The sequence below is a fragment of the Penicillium expansum genome, assembly GCF_000769745.1.
Source record: "Penicillium expansum strain MD-8 chromosome Unknown contig353, whole genome shotgun sequence".
NCBI classification, from domain to species: Eukaryota; Fungi; Ascomycota; class Eurotiomycetes; order Eurotiales; family Aspergillaceae; genus Penicillium; species Penicillium expansum.
This window is the reverse complement of record NW_015971214.1, coordinates 136,009-161,007: the sequence shown is the minus strand read 5'-3', so window position 1 is coordinate 161,007 and position 24,999 is coordinate 136,009. Positions and strand designations below refer to the sequence as shown.

The window sequence follows — 24,999 nt, the reverse complement described above, 5'->3', positions numbered from 1 at the left end:
GGACCTTGGGACCTCGGGACAAACAAACAATTATGTCAGCACTTATCTGAACCTGGGGCTTATCAGTGACGTCGTATTGTCAACGCAACCCAAGTTAAGATCGTATCCGACTCTCAAGTCCATTGAATAAAGAAAAGATGTCCGATGAAATTCCCTCTGCAACTGCTGACCCAAACACCGTTCAAAATTCTCTTCCCTCAAACGCTGAAGATCGCAAAGCTGCCGCCGCTCTCTCCTCCCTAAACACAAATGAGATCGCCACAGAAGGCGCCTCCGCTGGGGCACCGCTTACTGCCAACCAAGAGGCTCTGGGAAGGGCCATGAGCCGGCTGGAGATAGCAGCCGGACAAGGCTCGGGCAATGGGAAACTGGCCGAGGGACCGAAGATTGATGAGGTAGCGAAAAAGAAGGCAGTCAAGATTGCTCCAGCTAATGTTACACTACTGGTATGTCTGCCATGTATATGGCTTCGTTATTTATTTATGTGCGGCTTTATTAATGTGCCTCTAGGTTGACCAGCTGGATCTAAATAAAACCAAAGCCACGGAGTTGCTCAAGGCTCATGATGGGGATGTCACCAAGGCAATGAAGGCATTCATTGCCCCATCTATTCGGACGTGATGACTTGGATTATTTACTGCTCGTTTTTTTCATGATTTAATGAGTTGAGCTGGAACAAAGCAGATAGGAACAAAATCCCGTTTTGATATATAAAGACTCGCTCTTCATGCTAGGGTCTGGTTGTCACATTCAAGGAGGAGTGTAGACAATGGGTATTATCAACAAGTCAAAGAAGATCACTCCTCATCCTCCTCTTCCACATCTTTCTTCCGTTCAATTCCCTTACCCTCGTAGATACTCCACAGCATGGCCCAACCAAGCAAAGACTCAACAGCTAGTGCCCACCAAACAGCCCCGATTATATTATTCTCAAGGCCGAATCCCAGGCCCCAGCCACCCAGGAATGGGCCTAGTGTCCGAGCTGCACTAGAGATACTCTGTGCCACACCATGGACGGTGCCTAGGATAGATGGATCTGTAACACAGTTGTTCACCAGGATGATAGAAGCAGGCAGGATGAATGTTCGCGAGATGACCTGCAAGCCAACGACAAACGTGAAAGAAGGCCAAACAATCCATGGTATACGTGGGAGAATCACAAGGAAGGGCATGAGCACGTATGCGATGGGCGAAAAGGGAAGGAACGCTCGGAATGACGTGAGTGTGCCGAGCTTTGTCTGTATCCGCGGATAGAGGAATATCTGCAGTGGTAGGCCGATGAAACCAATGATAGCAGTAGCAAGTCCAACTCGGGATGATGGAAGACCTAATCCACCGCCGAAATGGAAAAGACCTTGTCGGGAGTTCTCTGGGGCACGGGGTGCGGGCAAAAACACAAATGTCATGGAGTTGAAGGCGCTTGTGTGGAAGGCGAGCAGGAATTGAGCTGTCAAAGTCAGGATAACGTTGCGTGTCCAGATCTGGCTGAACCCTATCTTCTTATGTGGCCGTGGATGCACGCGAGAGCGCGCTGGACTTGATGGCGTAGACCAAGTGCCGACGCTGCCATCCGTGTAAATGGAGTCGTCGTCTCTGGAGCGTGTCAATAGACGATAGTGTCGGGGTCGTCGGGTCCAAGCTCTTGTGAGTCGCTTGCCTAGACTACGACCCCAGTCCTTTCTATAACGTGCAATTTCATGGGTCTAAAACGGGTTTGCTGTTAGCGACCGTATGGGTTCAGACGGAAATGATCTCACCTCATCGAGGCCAAGAAATACGGCGAGAAATGAGACAAATATGAAGATGGCGCTCAAGAGATTCGGCAAAGCATAGGGCCAACGCTGCATCCACCAGACGCCTTCTTTACCCCCAAGAATAGATCCCGGGCCGAAAAATTGCGGGAAGCTGCTGACAGGATCGGCCAAAGTGCCTCCCAAGATTGGACCTATGATAACACCGATATTAAAGCACATAGGTAGGAGCAAAAACGCGCGGGATTGATATCTAAATGGTTAGCCTGAGGCAAATTGGCACATTGCGTGAACATATCAACTTACTTCTTCTCAGCAATGATCTCTGCAATCAGTGTCCGCATCACTCCCACATTGCTGTTCAATACCCCACCAAGTGTTCGAAAGACCATGGCCGTCGCAAAAGATCGAGAGAAGCCGAAGCCTACACAAGACAGACAGGTGCCCATCAATCCGATTAACAACACTCTTTTCCGTCCCATCCATTCAGCATCGGCAAGACGGCCCCACCAGACCGCAGTGATAAATTGCGCGGCTGTAAAGCTACCCTGAAGGATACCCGCCTGCGCGGAGATCTTCGAGTCTGGCAGAGATGGATCAAACGATTTGAGCTGATAAAACAGGTATGCCTGCAGAGAAGTCTGTGTCAACGGCTCTGACAGTCGCGCTAAGGTCAAGATCGCCAACTGGCCCTTTTTCGGTAACGAGCTCCAAGTTACCGGTTTCTCCTCGTCCTCATCGGCCGACGCGAGCACGCCGTCATGATCATTATCGTCATCATCTTCGTTGGTTGAGGAAAATCTTCGGCGATTGGCTATCAGCGGCGCGGACTCTAATCTCCGATGGGAGCCGCTTTCGAAAATTGCGGTGTCGTCGCTCTCGAGATCGGTGTCGCTTTCTGTACTCGAGAAGTCTACATGATGATCGATCAAGTCAGAATCCTGGGGGGCAAGATGGACATTTGCTGGGTCCTCGTGGCGGTCTTGGCCATTTTTCTGAGTTTGCGGAGAAGCCCCCATCAACGGAGATCCCGGCTCGGGAAGTTGTCACGCGAGCGGGGATGGGGTAGATATTTGGGGTTTAGAGCACTGCCGTTTTTGCGTGATCCTACCCTGGCACTTTATATCCGTATTCCGTATAGCAGTGACTTTTGTTATCTAGAGAAAAGAAAGTCGGAGTGAAAAATGAGCTATGACACCATTTCCCCCCACATTTGCGTGGGGTCGATGCGATTGAGAGATGTTGCCGAGTTAACCGCGAGGCCAAAGAAAAAGATATTGCAACTTTTTCACTGCCTATATTCTAGATTTGTGTTGAACACCAATAATAATTGAGGAAAATATCAAAAAGAACATACCAAAAAAGACTACTAGAAAGACCTCTAGAAAGACACGATAAGGCCGTATGCGCGACTGGCTATTCTTGTTCTCTTCAAAGATAACAGAATAGTTCTGTTTTGGGAAATGTATATTGTGGATCCTTGTCGAGTGGATCAAACGAACAAATAATTTTGATAATCAGAAAAAAGTACCATTTATTTCCCACGAATTATCTAGTACCAACGGCAATAGACAAAGTTGCTCAAGGGAACTGCCATGTGGATGGCACGGGAGTCGGCCCTGCATTTTCTTGTCTGAGTTGTTACTCGGCACTCGGCGTACCGACAGTATTGCCCCCAGAAAACAACGGGGGAGCTGAAGTCTAGACGAGGTAGTAGAGGACCATCCTCCACGAACATTCATCTTCCGCTCCCTCCATTTGCCTTGCGAGTTCTTCTTGCAGATCTGCTTTTACCTATTTAGGCTGTCAAGACGCATGAAAGTGGCTTCACAGTGTGGCTTCACCAGGCCTTCAATGCACACTTCTGGGTGCTTGTGCCCTTCGTGGGCGGCAAGCAGTTGTTGGGTGAAGAACCACTCCCCACATATCCCACAGACAGGCTTGGACTTCACGACGCATTCTGGGTGGGAATTGCGGCGATCTCTTGATTTCTTGGTGGAAAGCGTTTCTGCTCGCCTCTTGTGTCTGACCAGGTAGCCCATGCGCGAAAGTACCCTCGCAGTGAGGGCACTTGAAGTCAGGCTTCGCAAAGTTTGCGGTATAGGCTTCATGTTGTTCCCGTCCAATCTTCCCAATGGCTGTCTTGAACTTGGTATACTCAATGCCATGCTTGATCTTATAGTGGGCTCGTAAGCCCACTGGTTGACGGTGACGAGTTGTCACACAGCAACCCGGGTATCTGTAGTAGAGCTCGCTCCCCTCTCAAAATGATAGGGGAGTTAAGGTCAAGCCGGGGGAGCTGAGGAGCATCCAGCTCTGTGAGCTGGAGGTATTTTTTCAGCCCAGTCACAGGTGGTTGGGCACCCAAAGAAAAATTGTTAACCCGGGTACCCCTCTTGATATTCTTCTTCCGTACCCTTGGTTCACTATCCGGGTTCTCCCTGCAGGGCTTCTGGTGTTTGCTCCGGCATAATGAAGTACGCAGAACCAGAAGTTATCAAAATGTTGCCAAGTCAAGTCCTCCAGCTTGACACCGTCCTTGCCAGGAGTAATGTCACGCAATACTCCTCGGAATTGCTGCGGGTTGACATCAAAGAGGCGACGTGGCCTATCGGGAAATGCGTGGATTTTCATGGGAACTCTAGCACTCTCAAACCAGCCAAAGACGTTTTCATGCATCAGGCAGAGGGCAGGTTTTTAAACCATTCCAGCCGGAAAGCACAAGGATCATTAGACAAGCCAGGCTCTTGACCTTGACCACAAGGACTTGCATATCTGTCTTGTGCCAAGCGTGAGGGCACCATGGCTCATTTGCACCATGAATATCGGCAAAGAACCCCGGCAGTTACGCCAATGGTGTTGTAGGTGTTGGCGTGTCTCGTTAACACAAATTGCAGGCTCTCAAGGAGCCATTTGATGAGCTCCGCCTGCGTCGAATCTGTTGCGGCACTTTCCCAGGCGGCAAATGCATAGTTGGTCGATCATGAATGCCGCGGCTTCAGTGTGTGCTTCGTCTCGATCAACCGAAAACTATGTATGTGAGTGGCATGATCTTTGAGATAACTGATAGAAAATCAACTTACTAGCCATATCTGAGTGATTCGATATGTACACATCGGTGATAGTGTCAATGGTAGAAGCAAGGTGGTCAGATGAAGCAACAGAATAGGATCGGTGAAAGAGGAAGTGGGAAGGTGCCATGGGTCCATAACCTTGGAAGTCGTCCCATACAGATTTGTATACTTAAACAGTACGTAAACATAGCTAAGCAGGTGTTGTTTTCTGGCGATTAACAGACAGAAGTACAAAATACCTACATATACACTATCATAATGAATGCATTGCCTATTTTGCCTCGTTATCGGACCACTCACGCGAAGCCAAAGATGAAATTAGAACCGCATTTATGAAAGAGCACGACTGCCGACACAGTGCTTTTACTACCGACACACAATGACTAGCCACTTTAGGTAAGTCCATCTCGGTATTCGCACACAATCTACACAATCTGTGCCTGATGCGTTCACTCTCTTCGATACGACATTCCTGAATGACGTTGCTGAGTTCGCCGATGCAGTGCTTGATAACACGCCCTTGACTTGTCAAACAGAGGATGCCTTCGAGGCGGGCAAATTTCCTCCCCATATAAGTATCCATGCAAGTGGAGGATAGACATCAAGTGAGTCTTGTACTTGGTCATCCCAGAATAGCAGTGGGTCCCGTTGCTCCTTCAAATCTTGATCATAAGGTGCTTCGAAACGTCGCTAGAACTCTGTTGTATCACCTAAAACATTTTACCCAAGGAGCTATTCTAGCTGGAGAGTGAGCTTTGACTGCTATAAACTAGACAAATATACTAAGGATTTGAAGCTCCCCTCGTAATATTGAAGCTATTCCCACCATACGATTCTCCCTATTTCTGGGCGTTGAAACCCTCCGACCGAGTATATCGCCGTATCTGACGATGTTGAAGCTATTCCCACCCGGGAATATAGAGACGGAGGGTTTGCCTCGGAGGAAGCTTCGAAGCGCGGCCAGAGCAAGCGTATAAGATTTCCCAGTGGGAAGGTCTCAACGCCCAGAATTGAGGGAAGCCTAGGATTTATATAGGTGCTAATAGTAACTAAGGGCTGTGTTATGGTAATTCAGGTATTCATATTTTCTGCCAGCTTAATTTCAGGCACCAATACTATACCATCCCGCATCCGACCTAATAGTTCTACTCCCTAAGGAGTGGGAGTAGTTGAAATGTACTTTACACTTCTACTTATCGATCATATTGCGCTTAGTGAAGAATGTGTTTCACTGTGTTTCACTGTGTTTCACTGTGTTTCACTGTGTTTCACTGTGTTTCACTGTGTTTCACTGTGTTTCAGTCATAGGGGCTCCATTTACACTGGCAGACGCCAGAAACCTTTTGAGAATAGAAAATGAAAACATAAAACTGGGTAGAACTCCTCAATTTCCTTATGTTGGTTATTCACAGTAGTCAAGCTGGTCTGGCGACACACTGTAAGCCTGAGGTGACTACCGGTAGAGCTGCCGAATGTGACTCTCCATGCGGGTGAGAACAGTCTCAAATCTCTCCTGTTGATTGTTCATGTTGGCTAATCTGTTCTGGATGATACAGGCCTGGGTCCTTCCCCGGGAGGCGACGCGCTGTAGGTCTCAGGTGTCTCTTTGACGTAGGATGCGGCCTTGCTGAGCGACGAGGGTGGAAGTAGTGGTGTTGAGGGTAGTCCACGCGGTCGAATTCGAGGCAACCCTCTCTTGGATTCTCTCATTGTCTTGCTTGAGTAGGTTGAAGGCGGCGCCTAATTCAAGAATATCCTCCGAAATCTTAGCGCGGCCTTCGTTGCTGAGGCCCCGGGAGCCTTGGCCGGAATATCTGGATGTAGTTCGTGAGGATTCCACCTGGGCTTTAGAACATATGTAGTTGTCCCAGTGACAATTAGCACACCTCACGTGGCCATCTGCAAGGTCAACGGTGACGCAGAAGGGGAAAATTCCCCTGTCACGCCCGCGACTGTCACACTCCGCATCGGCAATCCGACCAACCATGAATATGTACATGGCTTCAACGCGTTTGATGTTGCTGCCGAGTTGAAATTCGAGGGCGATTCCGGCCATGGGAATACCGAAACGAAGCATGGGCTCACGACGGGGGGTGCGATCGACCAGCTCCTTGAGCAGTTCTGAATTGGTATGCGGCCTTCCACCGCGCAAGGAAACGCAAGGTTGACAAGATGATTGGCCCACTCGCCGGGGGGGAGGGAACTGGTTTCGCCGAGGCGGTGATGCGCGGGACCGGGGGCCCGACTATAAATGTTAGTGCAGCTCCCTCATAACTAAGAAGAGGACCCTATATGATCTGAAAGTAGTACTATTTAAGAAACAGAACTGACGCATGTTCTTGCTGATGCAGGGTTGTTGTTGTCTTGAATGATAAAACCACTCCGGCAAATGTGTTAATGTACGTAAATGTAAGAAATACAAAAGAAGCACCTGTGTATAACTAGCCAGACTTCCGTGAGGGCCATTGGATCTAGCACGCCGTCTAACTTCATTTCATCACTGAGCCGCTTCCCAGGCCTCGTCCAAGAATGGCTTTACCCCCATCATTTTCCAGCAAGCTTCAGATTTCAACGCGATGTCCTTCGACTTAAAGGTGAGAAGCATGTCCCTCAAGCCGTCCGTAAGGTAGACCACGTGTTCATCCTGTACTAGTCAGCTGTCGGTACTTTGCAAAATCCGGTCAATGGCCATTTTACCAATCCAAGTGTCAACTCTATACCGCCTTCTATCAACATATCGGAGTGATACATGGTGAGAGATTGGCCTTTAATTGCGCGGACGACGTTATTGCTCACAATCTCTGCCTGTCGTGCGGCGGAGCGACCATTCTTGGGACCCGTGGACGCAACGATGTCACCAGCCGCGTAGATATTGCTGAACCGGTCGTCCGCGATCTGCAATGTAGACTTTACCTTCACAAAGCCGCCTGAGGATGAGACAGCATCGGGGCAAAGCTCGGCGATGATATCCGATGCAGCCTTTTGGCCGGTGCATCGAACCTTAGGGCGGGTAAGCCTGCATTCAAAATACCAATCAGGTGTTCATACCAATAAATCACAGGGGATCTCTGCCCCCGTCCCCAGCACCACACTCCCATTGTCTTCGCTGTGAGTTTGGACCCGCTCGCCTAGGATCACGCATACACCGAACCCTTCCAAGGCCTCGAGCGCAACGTCATGGACCTTCGTTCCAAAGTTGCTCAGGAGTGTCTTCCGCGAATGGATCAATGTCACATTTTTATGAGGGTTGACGCTCTTGACATCCGTAGCAAGTTCGACGCCAGCAGGACCCCCGCCCACTATCACCATATCACTCGCCTTTCGGATCTGATTTTGCAAGCTCTGCAGGACCTTAATTCCCTCATTCTTCTCATTCACGTTGAGCCTAGAGGGAGAACTTGCTTGGGAGCCTGTTGCAAGAACGAGGAACTCATAGTCTAGCTTGACTCCACTTTGTAGCGAGATCGTGCGCGGGCTTACCTCCAGGACAGTATCCTGTATCATCCGCCAGCTCCCTTTAGGAGCTCCTTTAAGGAAGGGCCCGTAGGGGATGAAGGCTTTGTGTTCGTGTCCGTTTACCACCGAGAAACGGGGGAACACCCACGTGAATTGGAAATGCGAGCTTTTTTCGATCACGACGATTTGGTAACCGGTCGGCACGGAGTTAGCCAGCAGTTTAGCGGCATGGTATCCCGCGAAGGAAGCTCCAATGATCACAATGTTTTTAGGAGGATCCACCAGATTGTAACGGTATCGATGGATCGTGGAGGCGATTTTTCGATTGATGGCATTGCCAACGGCAACGAACACTACTCTAACAAACTTGAATATGAGGATCGTAATATTGAACATTCTTTTTTTTTGCAGGTTCATGTTTAGAGGGATGTGGGGTTTTATGGGACTTTTTTTCCATAGTTAACAATGTTGCTTAACCATTCTCGGCATATAGATGTCCGAAGACTTCGACCGGGCAATGTTATCCCCGTTGAGATTAACGAAGCCGAGCATCCGAAGCATAAAAATTCTATTATTTCCTTGAATATTCATTTGGTATTTTTCCCCCTTCGCCTTTCAGTTTGTTGCTGCTGATGATAAATTCTGTTTTTAGGGTCAATAGTCCTTTGTCATATAGATCAAATCGAACCTCGATTATGTGAAGCAACACATTCTTCACAAAATCGAAGCTCTACGACGTACACGAGAGATAGATTGTGAATCATGGGAAGAGTATAATCGTACAAAGAATAATGTATATTATCGCCCAAATTCACGTTGAGCTACTGCTAGCCCAGGATGTGAGCAAGATACGGCAAGTGCTTTTATGGAAGAATACCTACTTGCGTGGTAGACGAAGCCTGTCTGAAATAGCGAGTCTACTATGTGATAATGGCTTTGCATGACAAGCTCGAGTGTTTATTTGGGGCAAAAATCTTGACTAAAATATAATATTCAGGATAGCCAAAAGCCTTGCGATATCTCCGTCGTTACGGCCGGTGGCCGCGTCAAGGAACATAACTGCAACATTGTGACATCATCTCCGAGAGTTGTATTAAATGGCTCATCGGTTAAGGAGCAACAAGAATCAGGTGTAATCCCGTACGACGCATTGTCAGCCTTTGACGAGGTTCGGGCTTTGCAGGAGTTCTCGGGCGTAAGAGCATCGGGCTATGGCCTCGGGGCCGTTGAAGATCGGAACATGGATATTTTCTCTATGTGGTCAATCAATCAAAGGTCAAGTAACCTGTTGCTTCTCCGTTCGCTTACCATCGTTCGACGTTTGGCTAAATCATATAATCAAATCAATACAATTCTGGATCGTCCCTGCTGGACTGAGTAATCCTTTTAGCAGTCCTTGATAAGGCTCGGGTAGGGTTCTCAAACATTTGCTCAATGCGATTGGGAAGATTACTCCTCCCAGCGAAGAGCTGGTGACAGTTATTCCAAGTGCAGCACCTCTCTTCGCTTGGAAATAATGGCTGACTGCGGCCATTGCCGGCGAAAACATGATACCGTCAGTCAGTCCGCCAAGAATACCCAGTGCCAGCATGAATTGATAATGTTCCTTGCAAAGGGATGTCATTGTAACGGATAATATAAACGCGATGGCGGCGGGAAACATGATCCAGTAGTGTTGTGAATCGTTAGATTATTGAATCAACACACTTCGCAGGTCAGAATGCAGAAACAATCACCTTTGCGCCATATTTGTCAAACAAGGGACCTCCTACTATTCCATCACCGAGCAAAAGACAGGTCTGCACAGATCCTATCCATGCGATTGTTGATGCAGACTTCTCCATGAGTTGATGCCTTGAGTGGTAGTTCTGGTAGACGCTACATTGACAAACAAATTAATGATGGTTCTGCAAGTCGTTCCACAGATGACACTTACCCATATGCATTCAAATAGCCAAAGGTACAAAAGGAAATGCAGAAGACTCCAGCAACAACACTCCATGCACGAAGTCCACCGTCCGGGAAAGCGACTTACGGCTGGTCTGCTTTAGCTTCTTCCTTACTACCAAGGCTATCTTCCTCGGAAGGTCGTATTGTCCAGGTTATGCGTAGAGGTCTGCATAATATCGGTTCTAGCTCAAAGGCAAGTGAAAGGTAAAGCAAGTTAATCAATAACGGTAGATAGAATAAAGGGCAAAAGTAAGAAAGTCTTTGCGTATCACCGCAAATATCATTTGACGAGGTTGCTTTTAATATTCCATATTTCACTCGACCAATTTTTGCAGGCTCGGTCAACTCGGGAAATTGCAGTTAGTCCGAGCCAAAAACTAAAGCCCCGAGTAGAGACAACCAAAATATCCGTTTAGTGGTATAGGAAGATACTTTGACCATCGCCAAATCCTTCGGAGATAAATAGGAGCGAACATAGTATCGGTAAATTATAGGGCCGGAGGGACATATCTGGACCCGCTTCGGAGATATTGGATAAAAGCTCACCCCTTCTTCGATAATCCCCAATCCGGAGTTTACACGTCCTTAGCGACACACCACTTACCTCCTCCCATTTATCATAACTAAGCTTTACCATTGCTTAAATCTAGGAATAATACTTCCAAGGCCATCGCCCAGGAAACGCCGTCGTCCAGCCCTAGCTTATACTTCATGCCGGCGCCGTAAGGTTAAATGTGACCGGAACAGTCCTTGCGGGCAGTGTACACAACGTAACTCCGCCTTATATACCTATACAGAAGATGACAGGACAACAATAACTGAGAAGAAAAAACGAAAGCCTGAATTTGCTGATGCAACTAAAGTTGGTGGAGGAGATGCGTACATCTTGAACCAACCCCAGTATCTTGACAATATCACCAACAAAGGGGCTCCTGGAGATACCACAAGAGCAGCTGAAGCCAGTTTAACTAAGAGAACCTCCGGCTCCCACCAACCACACAATAATTTTCTCGCCAGCCACAAAACAACGGAATCTACGCAAATCTTATCTGCATCTGGTCCGATCTTGGGAACCTTGACAAAGACGAGAATATTTGGTCATGGCCATTGGAGGAACATATTTCCTTTAGTATGCGCATCTTTACTCTGCTTATATTGTTCCTTTACCGTTGCTGATGGAGATTGCGGATAAAAATAGGCGGAAAGACTGCCAACCTTGGAACCCATAACCCATTCCGGACCCGTGACACCCCAACAAACAAGCGACGGTTCAATTCCTGGAATCTCAAACGTGTTAATGAAATGCAAACAGCTTGCTCGTGACATCAAATCACAACAGCCCAGTCGAGGCTCACTGCCCGCCGGCATACACCAGACCTTCCCTGACCCTGAGGTGACAAACCAATTGGTGCAAATATACTTCAATTCTTTTGAATCATACTTGCGCATACTTCATTTTCCATCATTCCGAGCAGAATATGAGGACTATATAAAAGATCCGGGAACTGCAAAGGCCTCATTTGTGGTGATACTTCTACTAGTGATGGCTAATACAACTTCCTTGCTTGACGATGCCGGCTTACAGCAGGAATGGCGCGCGAAAGCCCGCAGCTGGATCCATGTTGCTCAAAATTGGGTCTCTGTACCCATCGAAAAAGATCGCCTCTCACTCGATGGTCTACAAGTTTATTATTTGCTTCTTCTCGCTCGCCAGGTGAATTATGTCGGGGCGGATTTAGTCTGGATCTCAGCTGGCTCATTAATGCGCATGGCAATACAAATGGGGTTGCATCAAGATCCCGATCACCTAGGAGGAATGGCGCTGCTACAAAAGGAGATCCGAAGAAGGCTCTGGTACACGATTTTAGAGATGAATGTGCAGGCTGCTTTAGACTCAGGCATGCGTCCCATGGTCACTGCCGATGATTTTGATACCCGACCGCCCTCAAATCTCAATGACGAGGATTTGGATAATGAAATGCAGTGGGATTCTCCTAAGGAAATGTTTCCAACGCCAACACGGGCTTCATTCCAATGTCTATTGGCCTCTTCCGTGCTATTAAGGCTGGAGGCTACCATTATCATCAATGCGTTGCAGGAGGAGCTTCCATATGATCGCATTCTTCGTCTCGGAGAGGAGTTAGCGTCGGTTTGCCGCAATGCGACCGTCTCCATTGATCACCACAAGTCAGTTGCCAAGAACCTATGGCCGACAGAATTTCCATATAGCTGCTGTGATCATTTTCACCGTCGATTCCTGTTGTGCCTCCACCTGCCTTATGCAGCCAAAGCCGCGCACAATCCAATGTACAGCTTCTCGTCGAAGGCAGGCTTTGAAGCTGCGCTTGATATAGTCTCACTGCTTGACGACGAGATATACCGTCGCCTACTGCTTGTTGGTGGTGGCATGTTTCGAGATATTCTGACGCGTGGCGCTCTATTGGTATTTTTGGAATTAATCACACAGCTGGAAAATGAGAGCTCTACGTTTGTGAAGAAACGCAACCAGGCACGCAGAGAGCCGTTCTTAGAAGACGCGCGGAACATCGTCCAGTACGCCCAAGATAGACTTTCGTATGGTGAGACGAATGTGAGGGGCTATGTGTTTGTGAGTATGGCTATGGGTCAAGTGGATGCCATGCTCAGCGACTCGTCGACCAAAGAGGCCATTGTCAAGTCTGCAAGCGAGAGTCTAGAAGTCTGCCATGGCATACTGAGATCCACAGCTGCTAACTTACTCTCGAGGATTACCATAGATCCCAATGTGGCAGGCGGGATAGGCTGTGACGCAATGGCAATACCCTCTGTTGATGACATCAATTTCGATTTTATGAACGATGGAAACATTGACTTTGAACTTGCAGGCTCTTGGTTAGTACAGCAATGGGAGGACAGAGCATGGTCCTAATCTTGATTCAGCCAAGTGGATGAAAGGGTGAGAAAAGACGCAAATTTCCATTCCTCCGTCACTTTGTACATTATACGTAAGACTAGTATGAAACCCAAGCAGAATAAATACTCTATTAATCATAGCACAATCAATTAGTAAGAGCTACCTGTTATACATCTATAATATATCTTCGGGCTTAAGATCTGTGCTCGTTAATTAACAACTTTTCATTGAAATCGTGACTTATCTAGATAAATTTTATAGTTTGTGCTAATCGAATCACATTTCTATGACAGAGTATAAAGAGGATGAAAAGGGACAGTGAATTCTAATAATTGATTATATTCGAGGGGATTTCGCTGTATTTATAGCTCGACTAGGTGTTAGATACCTCGTGAAAATTATCCTAGCCATAGTCAGGATAGGGCACACGCATTAGTTATGTATCTTCATACGTCATAATCTCCCGCCGGTCATATCGGTGAATATATCCCCTAATGCAGGGGGCAATCAACAACAAGGATGGTTAATGTCAAAAGGTTTCTAGTTGTTGGGCGCTAGCATCACATAAGATGGCTGATGAGTGAGTGAACCACATTTCACGTGATTAAACTGTTCCTTTTATGCCTTTATCTTTAGGCCATTAAGATGAGCATGTCTGTGTGCTCGCTGAGCGCAGTCTGGGTACTGACTGAGCATACCCTGAGCGATCACCCTGTGTTGTAAAATACTCGGTGAGCAGGACCCTAAGCGCCCTCATAAAGCGGCGGCACTCATTTTTCTGCGGTGTATGAAACAGATGGCAAAATATCTATGGGATTTTTTTTTAAAAAAAGACATTTAAATAGATGGCACAAGGCCGCATAAGTGGCTGACTATTCTTGTTGACTTGAAATCAAGATATTTGCATAAATGTGATGAAAGTGATAAATGTCATGTCATAGATCGAGATGGTACTCCCGGAGCCCGTCAAAACAAAACAGGCGGGGCCGATAAGATCTCCCCTTCTTCCCCCGCGCTTCAAACTGAAACATCACCTCTCTTTCTCCATTTCAACACCCAATACTCCGTTCTATCTTCTATATCTTCTAAAATGGAGCGATCAAACAAACCATCGGCAATTGGAGTGGGAGCTTCCCTTCCCCAGCCCACTCTCTCCATCAAGGACAACATCATCGAAGCTTCGTTGCCCAGTGGCCAGTCAGTGACCGTGCACCTGTATGGCGCTACTGTGACCTCATGGAAGACAGGCGGCCAAGAGCAGCTGTTTGTCAGTGAGAAGTCTCATCTGGATGGTTCCAAGCCTATTCGTGGTGGTATTCCGCTGGTGTTCCCGGTATGCGAACCCTACGATTTCTCTGCTGGAGCTACAGCTAACCGCTCTGCTTATTCTGCAGGTCTTCGGTCCCCCGCCCCAGAACCACGTTACCTCCCCCCTACCACAACATGGCTTCGCTCGCAACTCCAACTGGGAGTTCTTGGGCAAGTCCTCTTCGGAAGCGCCCGGAAGGGATAGCGACCAAAGCGATCTCACCGTGAAGTTGGACTTCGGCCTGTCGCACTCTATGCTGACCGACGAGTTCCGCGCGGCATGGCCATATGAGTTCGGTCTGGTGTACAGTGTTACGCTCACCACGGACTCATTGGAGACGTCACTGCAGGTTCGCAATGAGGGCCAGCAGAACTTTGAGTTCCAGGTGCTGATGCACACCTATCTGAGCATTGCGGTATGATAAACCACCCCATGGTCACTTTCCTCAATTCCCCGCTAATTTCGAATTTCACGAATAGGATATTTCCGACATCCGTGTCAAAGGCCTTGAATCCAAGACCTACATCGATAAGACCCTCCAAGCGACTTCTCACACTGAATCGTCCCCCGCATTGGCGATCACCCAAGAAACCGATCGCATTTACCAACAACTTGACCCTGCCGTTCCAATTGTCGTTGCCTCTGCGAAGGATGACCAATCTTTGTTCTCGATCACTCGGGAAGGCTTGACTGATGTTGTGGTCTGGAACCCTTGGATTGAGAAAGCCAAGGGCATGGCCGATTTCGGCCCAGACGAGGCTTACAAAAACATGATCTGTGTGGAGGCTGGCTCGGTTTCTGGCTGGCAAACTCTCGAAGCTGGAGAGGCCTGGGAAGGTGGACAGAGCATTAAGTCGCGACTATGAAGATGAGAGGATATCTTGCCTCCTACTAGTGATCTCTATGACATGATAGTTATGACCTAAAGATGCCTATTCCCAATTCCAAATTGAACGTCCGCTAATCGTGCGGCCGTGTTTGATCTCTAGCCTCGCCTTATTTGACTACGGCGTTTTGATACATAAATCCTTATTATATTCATCCAAAATTAGTTCAAGATATAAATACATGCTTTGAAAAGATTACAGGCCATCAACAAGAGTCACAATTCGCGCCTATCCCCATTGTGTTCGAGATCCGTTTCTCGTTCATCATGAAACATTCCCATACTCAATACCAACAGGCGATACACCCACAAGATCAATAAAAGATCGCCGACCCTCCTTGCCCTCTTGGAAAGTAGCTAACCGCTCAGCAGCCTCAAAGCTATACTGAGGGCCATGGTATTGGCGTCTGCCACGGAACACCCACCAGAAGGCAGTGAGGACCATCAAGCCGACAACGATCACACTGGTATAGTTCATATTTTGAACCGTGGCCGGCAACACGAGGGGGAAACAGAAGAAAATAACAGTAACCAAAATATACAGCAAAGAAACGATATTAACCGCCATCCCAAGTTTCTGTCCCATATAAAATGGTCCGGGGACCATATTTCCACGGCCAGACAAAACATGCGGAAAGATGGCTCCGAAATAAGACAACGAGCTTAGTACAATGAATGACGAGATCAGTGCTTGGAATGCCGTCGTGCTGCCGATATATATACACCCCAGACAAGTGACGAGCGCGCTCATAGCAACCGTGGCACGCACGGGGCAGTTTAGTGTCGGGTGCACTTGAGCAAAATAGTTCGAAAAGGGCGTAGCATTGTCGCGTGCTAGACTCCACCACATTCGACCACCTGTCACGAATGTTCCAATCAGAGTTGGGAAGGTTGCAAGAAACAGTACCGCGATCAGACCGATGGCGCCTGCGTTAGACCCTGTCGCTTGCCGGTAGATCTCGGCGGTTGGGAAAAAGCCGATGTTGCTTCCAAAGACGGCGTCTAGATCTTGGATGGAGTAGAACAGGGCGATTAGGTACACAAATGATGTGACGAAGGCTGTGAGCATCTGCAACATTATGCCTTGCGGGACATTGATTTCGGGTTTGGGGACTAAGATATGTGTTAGTTGGTGGTTCCATTTTCTTCTGTCTCTGACGTACCCTCTTCTGATAGATGGCTAATACAGTCTGGGACTCCAACTGCAAATGCAGCATTCAATAGACCAGTCATGAAGCAAACTCCGTCTGACCATCCGCCCGTGTTGTTGTGATACTCAGTCCATACCTGGGCGCTGCTCGCATGCTTTTTTGGCATCACCGCGAGAACCACCACAGTTGTAACGAGGCCACACATTGAGAGAATAAGGGAAATGCGGTTGAGGAGGGGAATAAACCGATTTCCCAAACATACGATGGCACAACACGTCCAATTGACGATCTGGAACACAATGAAGACTTGCCATGAATGCCACTTCACAGTCGGATATTTGAGCAGATACATGGCCACGCCCTCATTCCCCAACATGGAGCTCATTGATGACGCTGATAGCAACCACGCGCAAGCATTCAAATATCCAGTGAAGAACCCCGCTGTACGGCCTCGACTCCGGCTCAAGACTGATGACCAATAGTATACTCCACCGGCAGAAGGCATTGAGGAGGCGAGTTCAGCCAGAGAGGCTGAGATGGTCGTGTAAAAGATGCTGACCAGAATCAGGCCATACAGAACTGCCATTGGACCCCCATTTTGGAGCGCAGCGACAATGGTGCCCCCTGTTGAAGCCCAAGAACTTGGTCTCGTTAGTTTATCGAGGTTTGATCAGTGCAATTTCCAAAAAATCAAGGGCCTTACTTCGCAATCACAATTCCCAAGCTGGTCAAACTCCACAGTCCAAAGTTCCGCGCCAGCTCTTGTTTATGCCCAAGTGTAGACTCCAGCCGTACTTCGTCCATTGCGGTATGGCCTTTCGGGGACTTTTCAGTGTCGCCGGAGGTTTGCCTTGAGAATACCACCATTTTGCCTTCCGTCGTGCGGTGTTAGAGCGAATATTCAAGTGAGAAATCAAGTCATGGCAGCGACAAGATCAGGAAAGAGAAAGGAGGTACATCACCCCCACTAGGTTTGACAGAGCATACAGGGCGCACAGGAACAATCAGGCGTGTCGCAACAGGAATGTCAAATCTGAGGGCCAATGCCCTCATGGCTGCCACATGTATTACACAAGGTCCAAGCATTTATGCGAGTATGACTAGTCTACCGTTTTCTCCGAAGAAATCTACAAGTTTTCTTTCTTATCCTGGATGAAATAAGGAGTTAGGGGTGTTTATTGGCAATAGTATCACTATTGTGTTGGAAAATGGCCAATGCTGCGCGCATCTAAGGAGTACATTGTCCAGATGTATTACAACAATCCTTTTTGATTGGACCAGTACGAATTGTTTCTCTTGCGACCTTCCCAAATCGAACTGAGTTGATACATCGCTAAGCAAGGGGGGTTCGGGGCGAATGCGGCATCTGGGGCGTCGATCCGATGGAGCTTTACTACACACAGCGTAGCTTGGGACGAATTTCCTCCAGCAGTTAGGGTAAACCTGGAAATGGTGTATTTTGCAAGTTTTATTTGTTGGCCTGTTGAATATATTCTACATTCTAGCTTTGTCAGGGGTTTGTTGCGCAACATTACAATTAAATTGGTCTGCGCATGCATGAAACCGAGATCCCCCTTGATAGCCACATGGCCTCGCGTGATCGATCATTTGCATTATGTATATATAATTCGGAATATGTATAGCTGCTTGAATCAACAGCCCATATGCTCATTTGTTTTTTTCTCGGAGAATATATTTTGACTGGTGCGACATGTTGGCCCTCGAGGCTTTTAAGAAATTTATCAAATATTTCGATTCCCCTGGCGAGTCGAATAGCAGGGAAATACGTATCATTGAATATAAACCAGCGCCATCGAGAAATATCAATGTAATAGAACAAGTGATTTAGTATTCCGCATAGGAACTATCATTCTATCAGCATCTATGGAGGCAACACCGTCCAAATCATCGAACTCATCCAATTTGAGTAGCTTCTTTACAATATCCTAACCAACATAAAAACATCGACGCCACCGACAGCCGATAGATAGCCTTGGATCATTGTTCAACCAACATCAGATCAGCCCTTTTCAATAGTTTCAAGCGACTGATCAACTGAACAAATCACAACCAACTTCAACCTCATCGAATATACATATTCTGGTGTCGCAGCGTAAAACGGCTCACAGGTGAGTTTGCTTAAACAGTCATAGCTGGTCTTCCGGTAATTGACGCGACACTCCTCATTACTGACCGACTTCGCTCAACCCAGTGCCCGAGTCGCCAAAAGTTGAAGAGAACCTACTGGTGGACATAAAAAAAGATAATGAGTTTCAAGTTGAGGAGCGTTCAAACGCTCCATTAACGACTACTAATAAAAAGACCAAAAAGAGATAGCAAGGCCACATAGGCGGTCGGCTATTATTATGTATGATATCTCGCCTCGTATAGATATCTCAAAATCTCCAACATTTCTCACACCGACAAGTTCACGATTGGCCACTTCGTATATTTTTGTATTATGAAACCACCACAGTTTCATGTAGCATGGGGGCACAGCAGTTATACGTATCATATTCCTACTCCAGCGGATTTTGGAATTTCCGGCTTTTCACGTGGCTATTGGGCTGGTATTGCATCCAAGGAGTGGAGTGTATCACGCGCCAGAACTGCATCATCATTCCTCCTCGCCATGTGGCACAATACTGTCTCTACTACTCCGTACGGAGTATGTACATGTGCATTTATGAGTTCTTCGGGTACATTCGTCGAATATGACTTCTCGATGCGATTGTGGATTGGCTCAAGTTGAGCTAGGGTAGATCGGTTATCTACAAAGATCATTGGATTGCCCTCTCTAAAAGGACATCTTAAGCGCCCTAGTTACCATTACAAATCTCGACTACACAATCCCCTCAAGGCTACCCCATCTCGAGAGGCTGTGGACGGTAGACATTTGATATTCAGAAAATAGCACAGCCTGACAACCATCAGAATCCATGGAACAGGAGCTTGGTTCTCGGGCAGTCCCAACTCCAGTCGGCCTATTGAGCCTTTTTTTTCGTAAATTCATCGGCTATTAACAATGGCTAGGCCTCTATCAAGGGGGCTCCTCGCCTGTCAAACAAATGACCCCTTCTTCACAAAGCGCCCGAAAGCTCACATTATCTGACTTTCGTTCACATGGCCCTTCGATCAAGAATCTAGGTTTATCGATATTTTCAGGCAACAATAACCAGTAGCGGCCATCCTACTTGCTCGTATTTCTTCACTATGCCGGAACTCCCCGAAGTGCTGGGTAAACTGGCCGATCCGGGCGTGGTAAACCATATCGCCGTACTGGCTTTCTAGGAATACTATAGAACATTGGGTGGTCACATTGATATAAGATGTTACAGCTGGGTAGAGATGAGTTGCAAGCTCCTATATCTTTGTCTCTATAGCGGCTTTTCGGCTTTCACCTGCCTCGAGATTGTGAAGATTATGTGGAATAAGGTTCTCTAGGGATGAGACGCAGAAGGTTGAACATTCATATCAGGATGATCTTCCATCCACGATTAGCGTAGCATGTCGGTTTTTATTAACCCTTTCTTTAGCTCGCATATCGCGCAAGTCTATTTTCATGGCGGATCACTGTGCCCAGGAGCTATTGATTCACCATGCAGATCAGCGTTCCGAACCCCCCAATAATACTACCCACACAGCTTTTATGTATCCACTATTGAATATGACCCATCAACGAGTTTGTTGTGCTCGAGGCATGAAGATCACAAAGCTATCGGCAACGTGCATACGGGAAACTTTATGGCCCAAAATAAGAATATTCACCGAATGGCGATCAAGGATGCGGTTAATGTTGGGTTACACCAATCTCGCTTAAGGCATCCTGTTAGAGATATCGCGCACAGCTGGGTCGTTTTGCACTACATCGGGCATCTATTGGAAAAGTCGGTGTCACAAGCTGATTTTCTCGGCCTCTTGGTCTGGCCAGCGGAAGGAAAAATTCGAAGACACAAAGCAGGAATGTGAAGCGTGAAACATCTTCTCCCATGTCGATTATGTACTCCATGCCTACTTTCACATTCCAAACCCGACTGTCATCGACAGGATTGGCTTTTCGAGGAAAGAAGTCCCTTGCTCTTGCGCCCCATCCCTCCTTGCTTATCAGCCAGCGCTGACATCTCACGGGCCAAGACGCATGACGCTACAGCCCTGTCTCGGTTGGCAGCTTTAAATTCCATTCCCGGGACCTCAGCCACTTTCACCGACTAGATGAGATGATCGCTCTCCTCGGCGCAGTAGCTTGTTCCGAATATACCATTTATAGATTTACCTGAGCTGCCGGTAAACGAGCCATGATAACAATTTAAGCTTGTCACTGATGCTCCTCATCAGAACCTTCCGATAAATTGCTGTTTCTCATACATGGCGGACTCGTTCTATAGCGGTTTGGCAATTTGAGGTCCGGTTTAGGCTAAAGATCGCTCTATCTGTCAAGATGGGGAACGAGTCACCCACTCCAACTGCGCTCTTTACAGAAGCCATAGTCTTCTGGTCTATAGGTCTTGTTATTTATGTCGGGAGAATGTATGTTTGCGATGCAAGTCTCGAATTAGAGCAATGCTAACTGCAGCAAAGTGTGGCTCGTATAATTGCCAATGGATCATACAAACGGTTGTTCTGTAAGACTTCTAGTCTCTACTTTTTGGATTCTGCTAACGAGTAACTCTCTAGTGGACGACTATGTCATGGCAGCAACCTTCGTAAGTGTTCTCATCGGGAAATCGAGTCTCTTCTTTCGACTGACCCGACAACTCCTCAAAAGGCAATATATACCACACTCCTAGTCCTGATTCAAATATCGGCGCGCTATGCAACGAACCTCATGGACCCGAAGGACTACGACGAGGTGCTAGCAGACCCAAAGCAAGTCAGCGATCGGATCTATGGAAGCAAAATCGTCATTGGGCTGGAGCAATGCATGTTGATCTCAACCTGGGGCGTCAAGACATGCATGCTGATTCTCTATTGGCGAATGACGCAGAATCTGAAATCGAATCTCTATATCAAGATCCTTTCCGTTTACACCGCCATCGGATTTGTCGTTATAATGGTCACATATTATGCAGTTTACTGCCGGCCATTCTCACAATACTGGGCCATGCCGGTAGATAACATGCAATGTGCGACATACCAGCACTACTCGATAACACAAGCCGTCTTCAATATTTCCTCTGATGCCATCATGTTCGCCATCCCGATTCCTCTTCTGATCAAAGCTCAACTCAAACGGCGCAGAAAGGTCGTCCTCATCGGCGTTATGAGTCTGGGCTTGTTCACTATCATTGCCGCAATCCTCAACAAATATTTCAATTTTGCCTCCCCGCTCACAACCACCTACCAAATCTGGTACATCCGTGAAGCCAGCACAGCAATATATGTCGCCAACCTCATGTGCTGGTGGCCACTACTACGCAAGTTGTTTGGCGTCAAGGCATTCCAGTACAACAGCAACCGAGCTCAGCGACCTGGAAACCTTGACAACCAGAACAATGGCAGTAGCGGGTGCGACTCCAACAACTCACAATCTCATCCTTCATTCACCTCCCCTCGCTCATGGAAATCACCCTTTCGTCGAGGAAATAAAAACACACCCACACCACCTGAAAAGTACAGCGGCACCAAGCGCTCGAGTACTGAACCCATCAACAGGTCCAATAATGAGTTCATGAACGACATGCATCGTGTCGAAGCTGTACCCCTCGAGAACTGGACCACAAACGGACAGCTTCGAACGGACACCTGGACAACGCAAGGCTCACGCAACTCGCTTGAGAAACAATGTGATATAGAAATGTACCAAAAGCAGCATGCACGGTCACCTTGTTGATATCATAATATGTCTGTTTGAATTGCTGTTTATTGCTTGTATATTCTAAGACACAAAGCTTTGGTCATTTGTATTTGAATCAAACTATTATTCTTTACCTATAGCCCCCAGAAAGTAGAAATAGACCACACTCAACCTCACTAAGACAAGTTGATGGGATGGAGGAAGATGGTTGATTATCTACCTAAGGCTGGCTAGCTATGCGGGGCGGGGCTTGGTTACATGACCACCAAGCCCGCTGCAACAGTATGCCACCCGCGAAAGATCTCGTCCCGAAATCCAACTTGGGGACAATTAAACGAATGATAAAGTAAAAAATAACATAAAGCCTTCCATCCTTGAATTTTCACTTCGGCGTCCTCCGGTACAGCCTGTTCGTTGTGGCTTTAGGTGTCTTTCCCTTGGGTAGGTTGGGCAGGTTCAGCTTGTTCAGCTGAAACGGCCGTTTCTGCAGCTTTTTCAGGCATGTAGCTTGCTGCGAAGTGGCGGAGGAGCTCGTTGAATGTGTCTTTTGTAAACTGCATGGGTCTTGCGTGGATCTCCTTCGCAAGGGCCGTGACGTGTGTCATCAAAGTTGCTTTGTTTTTTGTTTTTTTTTAAATCGTTGTATTGAGCAATGAACGAGCTGCATTCGCGGAGCTTTAGTCTAGCCGATTCCGAGTGTCATTTGTCTCTTTGCAGCTGGAAGGTGTCGATGGTTTCTCCGAGTTCCATGATCTTTCCCCGGACCATGGACACACGCGGGCATAGCCCTGCTCAAATCCTATTCGGGTTCCAACCCCGTTATGCGGAGTCAAGCTCAGTTGAAGACTGAAGACTAGTTACTAGTCCAGGATGTTAGCCACAGCTGAGAGCTGGGATGCGCCCACCGATGAGCAATGGACACAGACAATTGCTATCCAGGGATTGGACGCTAACACAGCAAAGTAAGGACATAGCGTCTTCTCTCCGGCTTATGCTCTTTCATACCTCAAAAGACCATCTCGAAGGACTTCTCAAGTCATCTCAAAAGTCATCTTAAAAGTCATCTTAAAAGTCATCTCAAAAGACTATCTCAAAAGACATCTTAAAAGATATCTTAAAAGATATCTCAAAGCACTATCTTAAGCTATCTCAAAAGACCATCTCAAAAGACCATCTCAAAAGACCATCTCAAAAGACTCCCAAAAGAGAGCCCCAAAGACCATCAAAGACCATCTTAAAAGGTCTACTAAAAGATATCTTAAAAGACTATCTCAGAAGAGTATCAAAAGACCAACTCAAAAGCTGTATAAAAGCCACATCACTTTTTTTTAGCAAGTAAAAAAACGTCACATTATATATATACTCACTTTTCTAAACTCCCTCACCCCCATAAAGGGGCAACAGGTCGAGCTTCACCCCTACAAAAGGCATCAAAGAAGAAGCCATAACTTATCTGAAAGCCATATATCTATCTACCTACCTACCTACATACAACTCGACATTCTACACACAAATCTTCTTTTCTTTAAGAAAAAAAAAATTTGAACGCAGAACAAAAAAAAATACACGTAAATGCGCCGACCGGGGTTCGAACCCGGGCTGCCGCTTTATGTCCGAAAGCCAAGACGGGAAGTCAAGACTTTCCCATGGGAAAGCGGCGTGTTAACCACTACACTATCGGCGCTGAACTATAATGATAATCACTTGAGAGCAAATTTCACCCGACTCAGCTTCGCCCATTTCTATCCAAAAGATCAGCGCAAACCAGGGTTGAGTTGTCAGTGAACTATCTACTTTGTGGATACTAACGAAGAAAATAATAGTTTGATTCAAATACAAATTACGAAAGCGTTGCGTTTTAAAATGTTCCAATGTACCAGCAATTCAAACAGATATATTATGATATCAACAAACTGACTGAGCACAATGCATGTCGCACCGCCGGGATTCTCACCGTTTACAACATATAGGCGTTTGTGAGATACTGTCTTCCCCCACCGGTAAGATTTCCTTTGGTTGCTCAACTAACCTAGATGGGAACGCTCATAATGTCGATGCCAGAGGGGTTTGCTCCCCCTGAGTTCAAGTGTACCTATTGCGAGTCGACTTTCACACGTGAAGATAGCCGGAGTAAACACGAGAAGGGGTGTAGGGAGAACCCAGACAGTAAACCACAGGTACGGAAGAAGAATGTCAAGAAGGGTACCCGGGTTAACAATTTTTCTTTAGGTGCCCAACCACCTGTGACTGGGCTGAAAAAATACCTCCAGCTCATAGAGCTGGGCTCCTCAGCTCCCCCGGCTTGACCTTCACTCCCCTATCATTTTCAGAGGGAAGCTCTACTGCAGATACCCGGGTTGCTGTGTAGTAACTCGTAACCGTCAACCAGTGGGCTTACGAGCCCACTATAAGATCAATCATGGAATTGAGTATACAAAGTTCAAGGCAGCCATTGGGAAGATTGGACGGGAACAGCATGATGCCTGTACCGCAAACTTTGCGAAGCCTGACTTCAAGTACCCTCACTGCGAAGGGAACCACCAATACACTGAGCACCTCGAGACAATGCCAGTGGGTTTGATCTATCCCAGTTCAAGTGTCCCTATTCTGAGTCTACCTTCACATGTGAAGATAGCCGCAATAGACATCAGAAGGGATACAAGGAAAATCCAGACGGGCAGCAGCAGGAGAGAAAGAAGAACGTCAAAGGGGCACCCGAGTGAATACGTTTCCTT

The 24,999-nt window shown here is 47.2% G+C and overlaps 7 protein-coding genes across 7 annotated transcripts; 4 read left to right on the top strand and 3 right to left on the bottom strand.

Moving 5' to 3' along the window:
- Positions 1 to 137: 137 nt before the first annotated feature.
- On the top strand, positions 138 to 621 carry PEX2_099620 (huntingtin-interacting protein K; the record flags this gene model as incomplete). The annotated part of the gene is made up of 2 exons (XM_016747232.1): positions 138 to 446; positions 511 to 621. The coding sequence occupies 2 exons, from the start codon at positions 138 to 140 to the stop codon at positions 619 to 621; spliced, it is 420 nt and encodes a 139-aa protein (XP_016601930.1).
- A 176-nt stretch (positions 622 to 797) lies between these two features.
- PEX2_099610 (putative MFS multidrug transporter) lies at positions 798 to 2,770 on the bottom strand (the record flags this gene model as incomplete). Its single annotated transcript, XM_016747231.1, has 3 exons — positions 798 to 1,703; positions 1,758 to 2,004; positions 2,058 to 2,770. 3 exons carry the CDS (start codon positions 2,768 to 2,770, stop codon positions 798 to 800), a joined length of 1,866 nt encoding a protein of 621 aa, XP_016601929.1.
- A 3,649-nt stretch (positions 2,771 to 6,419) lies between these two features.
- Positions 6,420 to 8,677, bottom strand: PEX2_099600 (FAD-dependent pyridine nucleotide-disulfide oxidoreductase; the record flags this gene model as incomplete). Its single annotated transcript, XM_016747230.1, has 4 exons — positions 6,420 to 7,070; positions 7,365 to 7,469; positions 7,523 to 7,825; positions 7,874 to 8,677. The coding sequence occupies 4 exons, from the start codon at positions 8,675 to 8,677 to the stop codon at positions 6,420 to 6,422; spliced, it is 1,863 nt and encodes a 620-aa protein (XP_016601928.1).
- A 2,851-nt stretch (positions 8,678 to 11,528) lies between these two features.
- PEX2_099590 (putative C6 transcription factor) lies at positions 11,529 to 13,139 on the top strand (the record flags this gene model as incomplete). Its single annotated transcript, XM_016747229.1, has 1 exon — positions 11,529 to 13,139. One exon carries the CDS (start codon positions 11,529 to 11,531, stop codon positions 13,137 to 13,139), a length of 1,611 nt encoding a protein of 536 aa, XP_016601927.1.
- A 1,075-nt stretch (positions 13,140 to 14,214) lies between these two features.
- PEX2_099580 (D-hexose-6-phosphate mutarotase) lies at positions 14,215 to 15,299 on the top strand (the record flags this gene model as incomplete). The annotated part of the gene is made up of 3 exons (XM_016747228.1): positions 14,215 to 14,457; positions 14,519 to 14,848; positions 14,913 to 15,299. The coding sequence occupies 3 exons, from the start codon at positions 14,215 to 14,217 to the stop codon at positions 15,297 to 15,299; spliced, it is 960 nt and encodes a 319-aa protein (XP_016601926.1).
- Positions 15,300 to 15,584: 285 nt separating this feature from the next.
- On the bottom strand, positions 15,585 to 17,337 carry PEX2_099570 (putative choline transport protein; the record flags this gene model as incomplete). The annotated part of the gene is made up of 3 exons (XM_016747227.1): positions 15,585 to 16,432; positions 16,483 to 17,111; positions 17,174 to 17,337. The coding sequence occupies 3 exons, from the start codon at positions 17,335 to 17,337 to the stop codon at positions 15,585 to 15,587; spliced, it is 1,641 nt and encodes a 546-aa protein (XP_016601925.1).
- A 3,571-nt stretch (positions 17,338 to 20,908) lies between these two features.
- Positions 20,909 to 22,300, top strand: PEX2_099560 (uncharacterized protein; the record flags this gene model as incomplete). Its single annotated transcript, XM_016747226.1, has 4 exons — positions 20,909 to 20,997; positions 21,049 to 21,092; positions 21,145 to 21,173; positions 21,236 to 22,300. 4 exons carry the CDS (start codon positions 20,909 to 20,911, stop codon positions 22,298 to 22,300), a joined length of 1,227 nt encoding a protein of 408 aa, XP_016601924.1.
- Between the last annotated feature and the right edge of the window lie 2,699 nt (positions 22,301 to 24,999).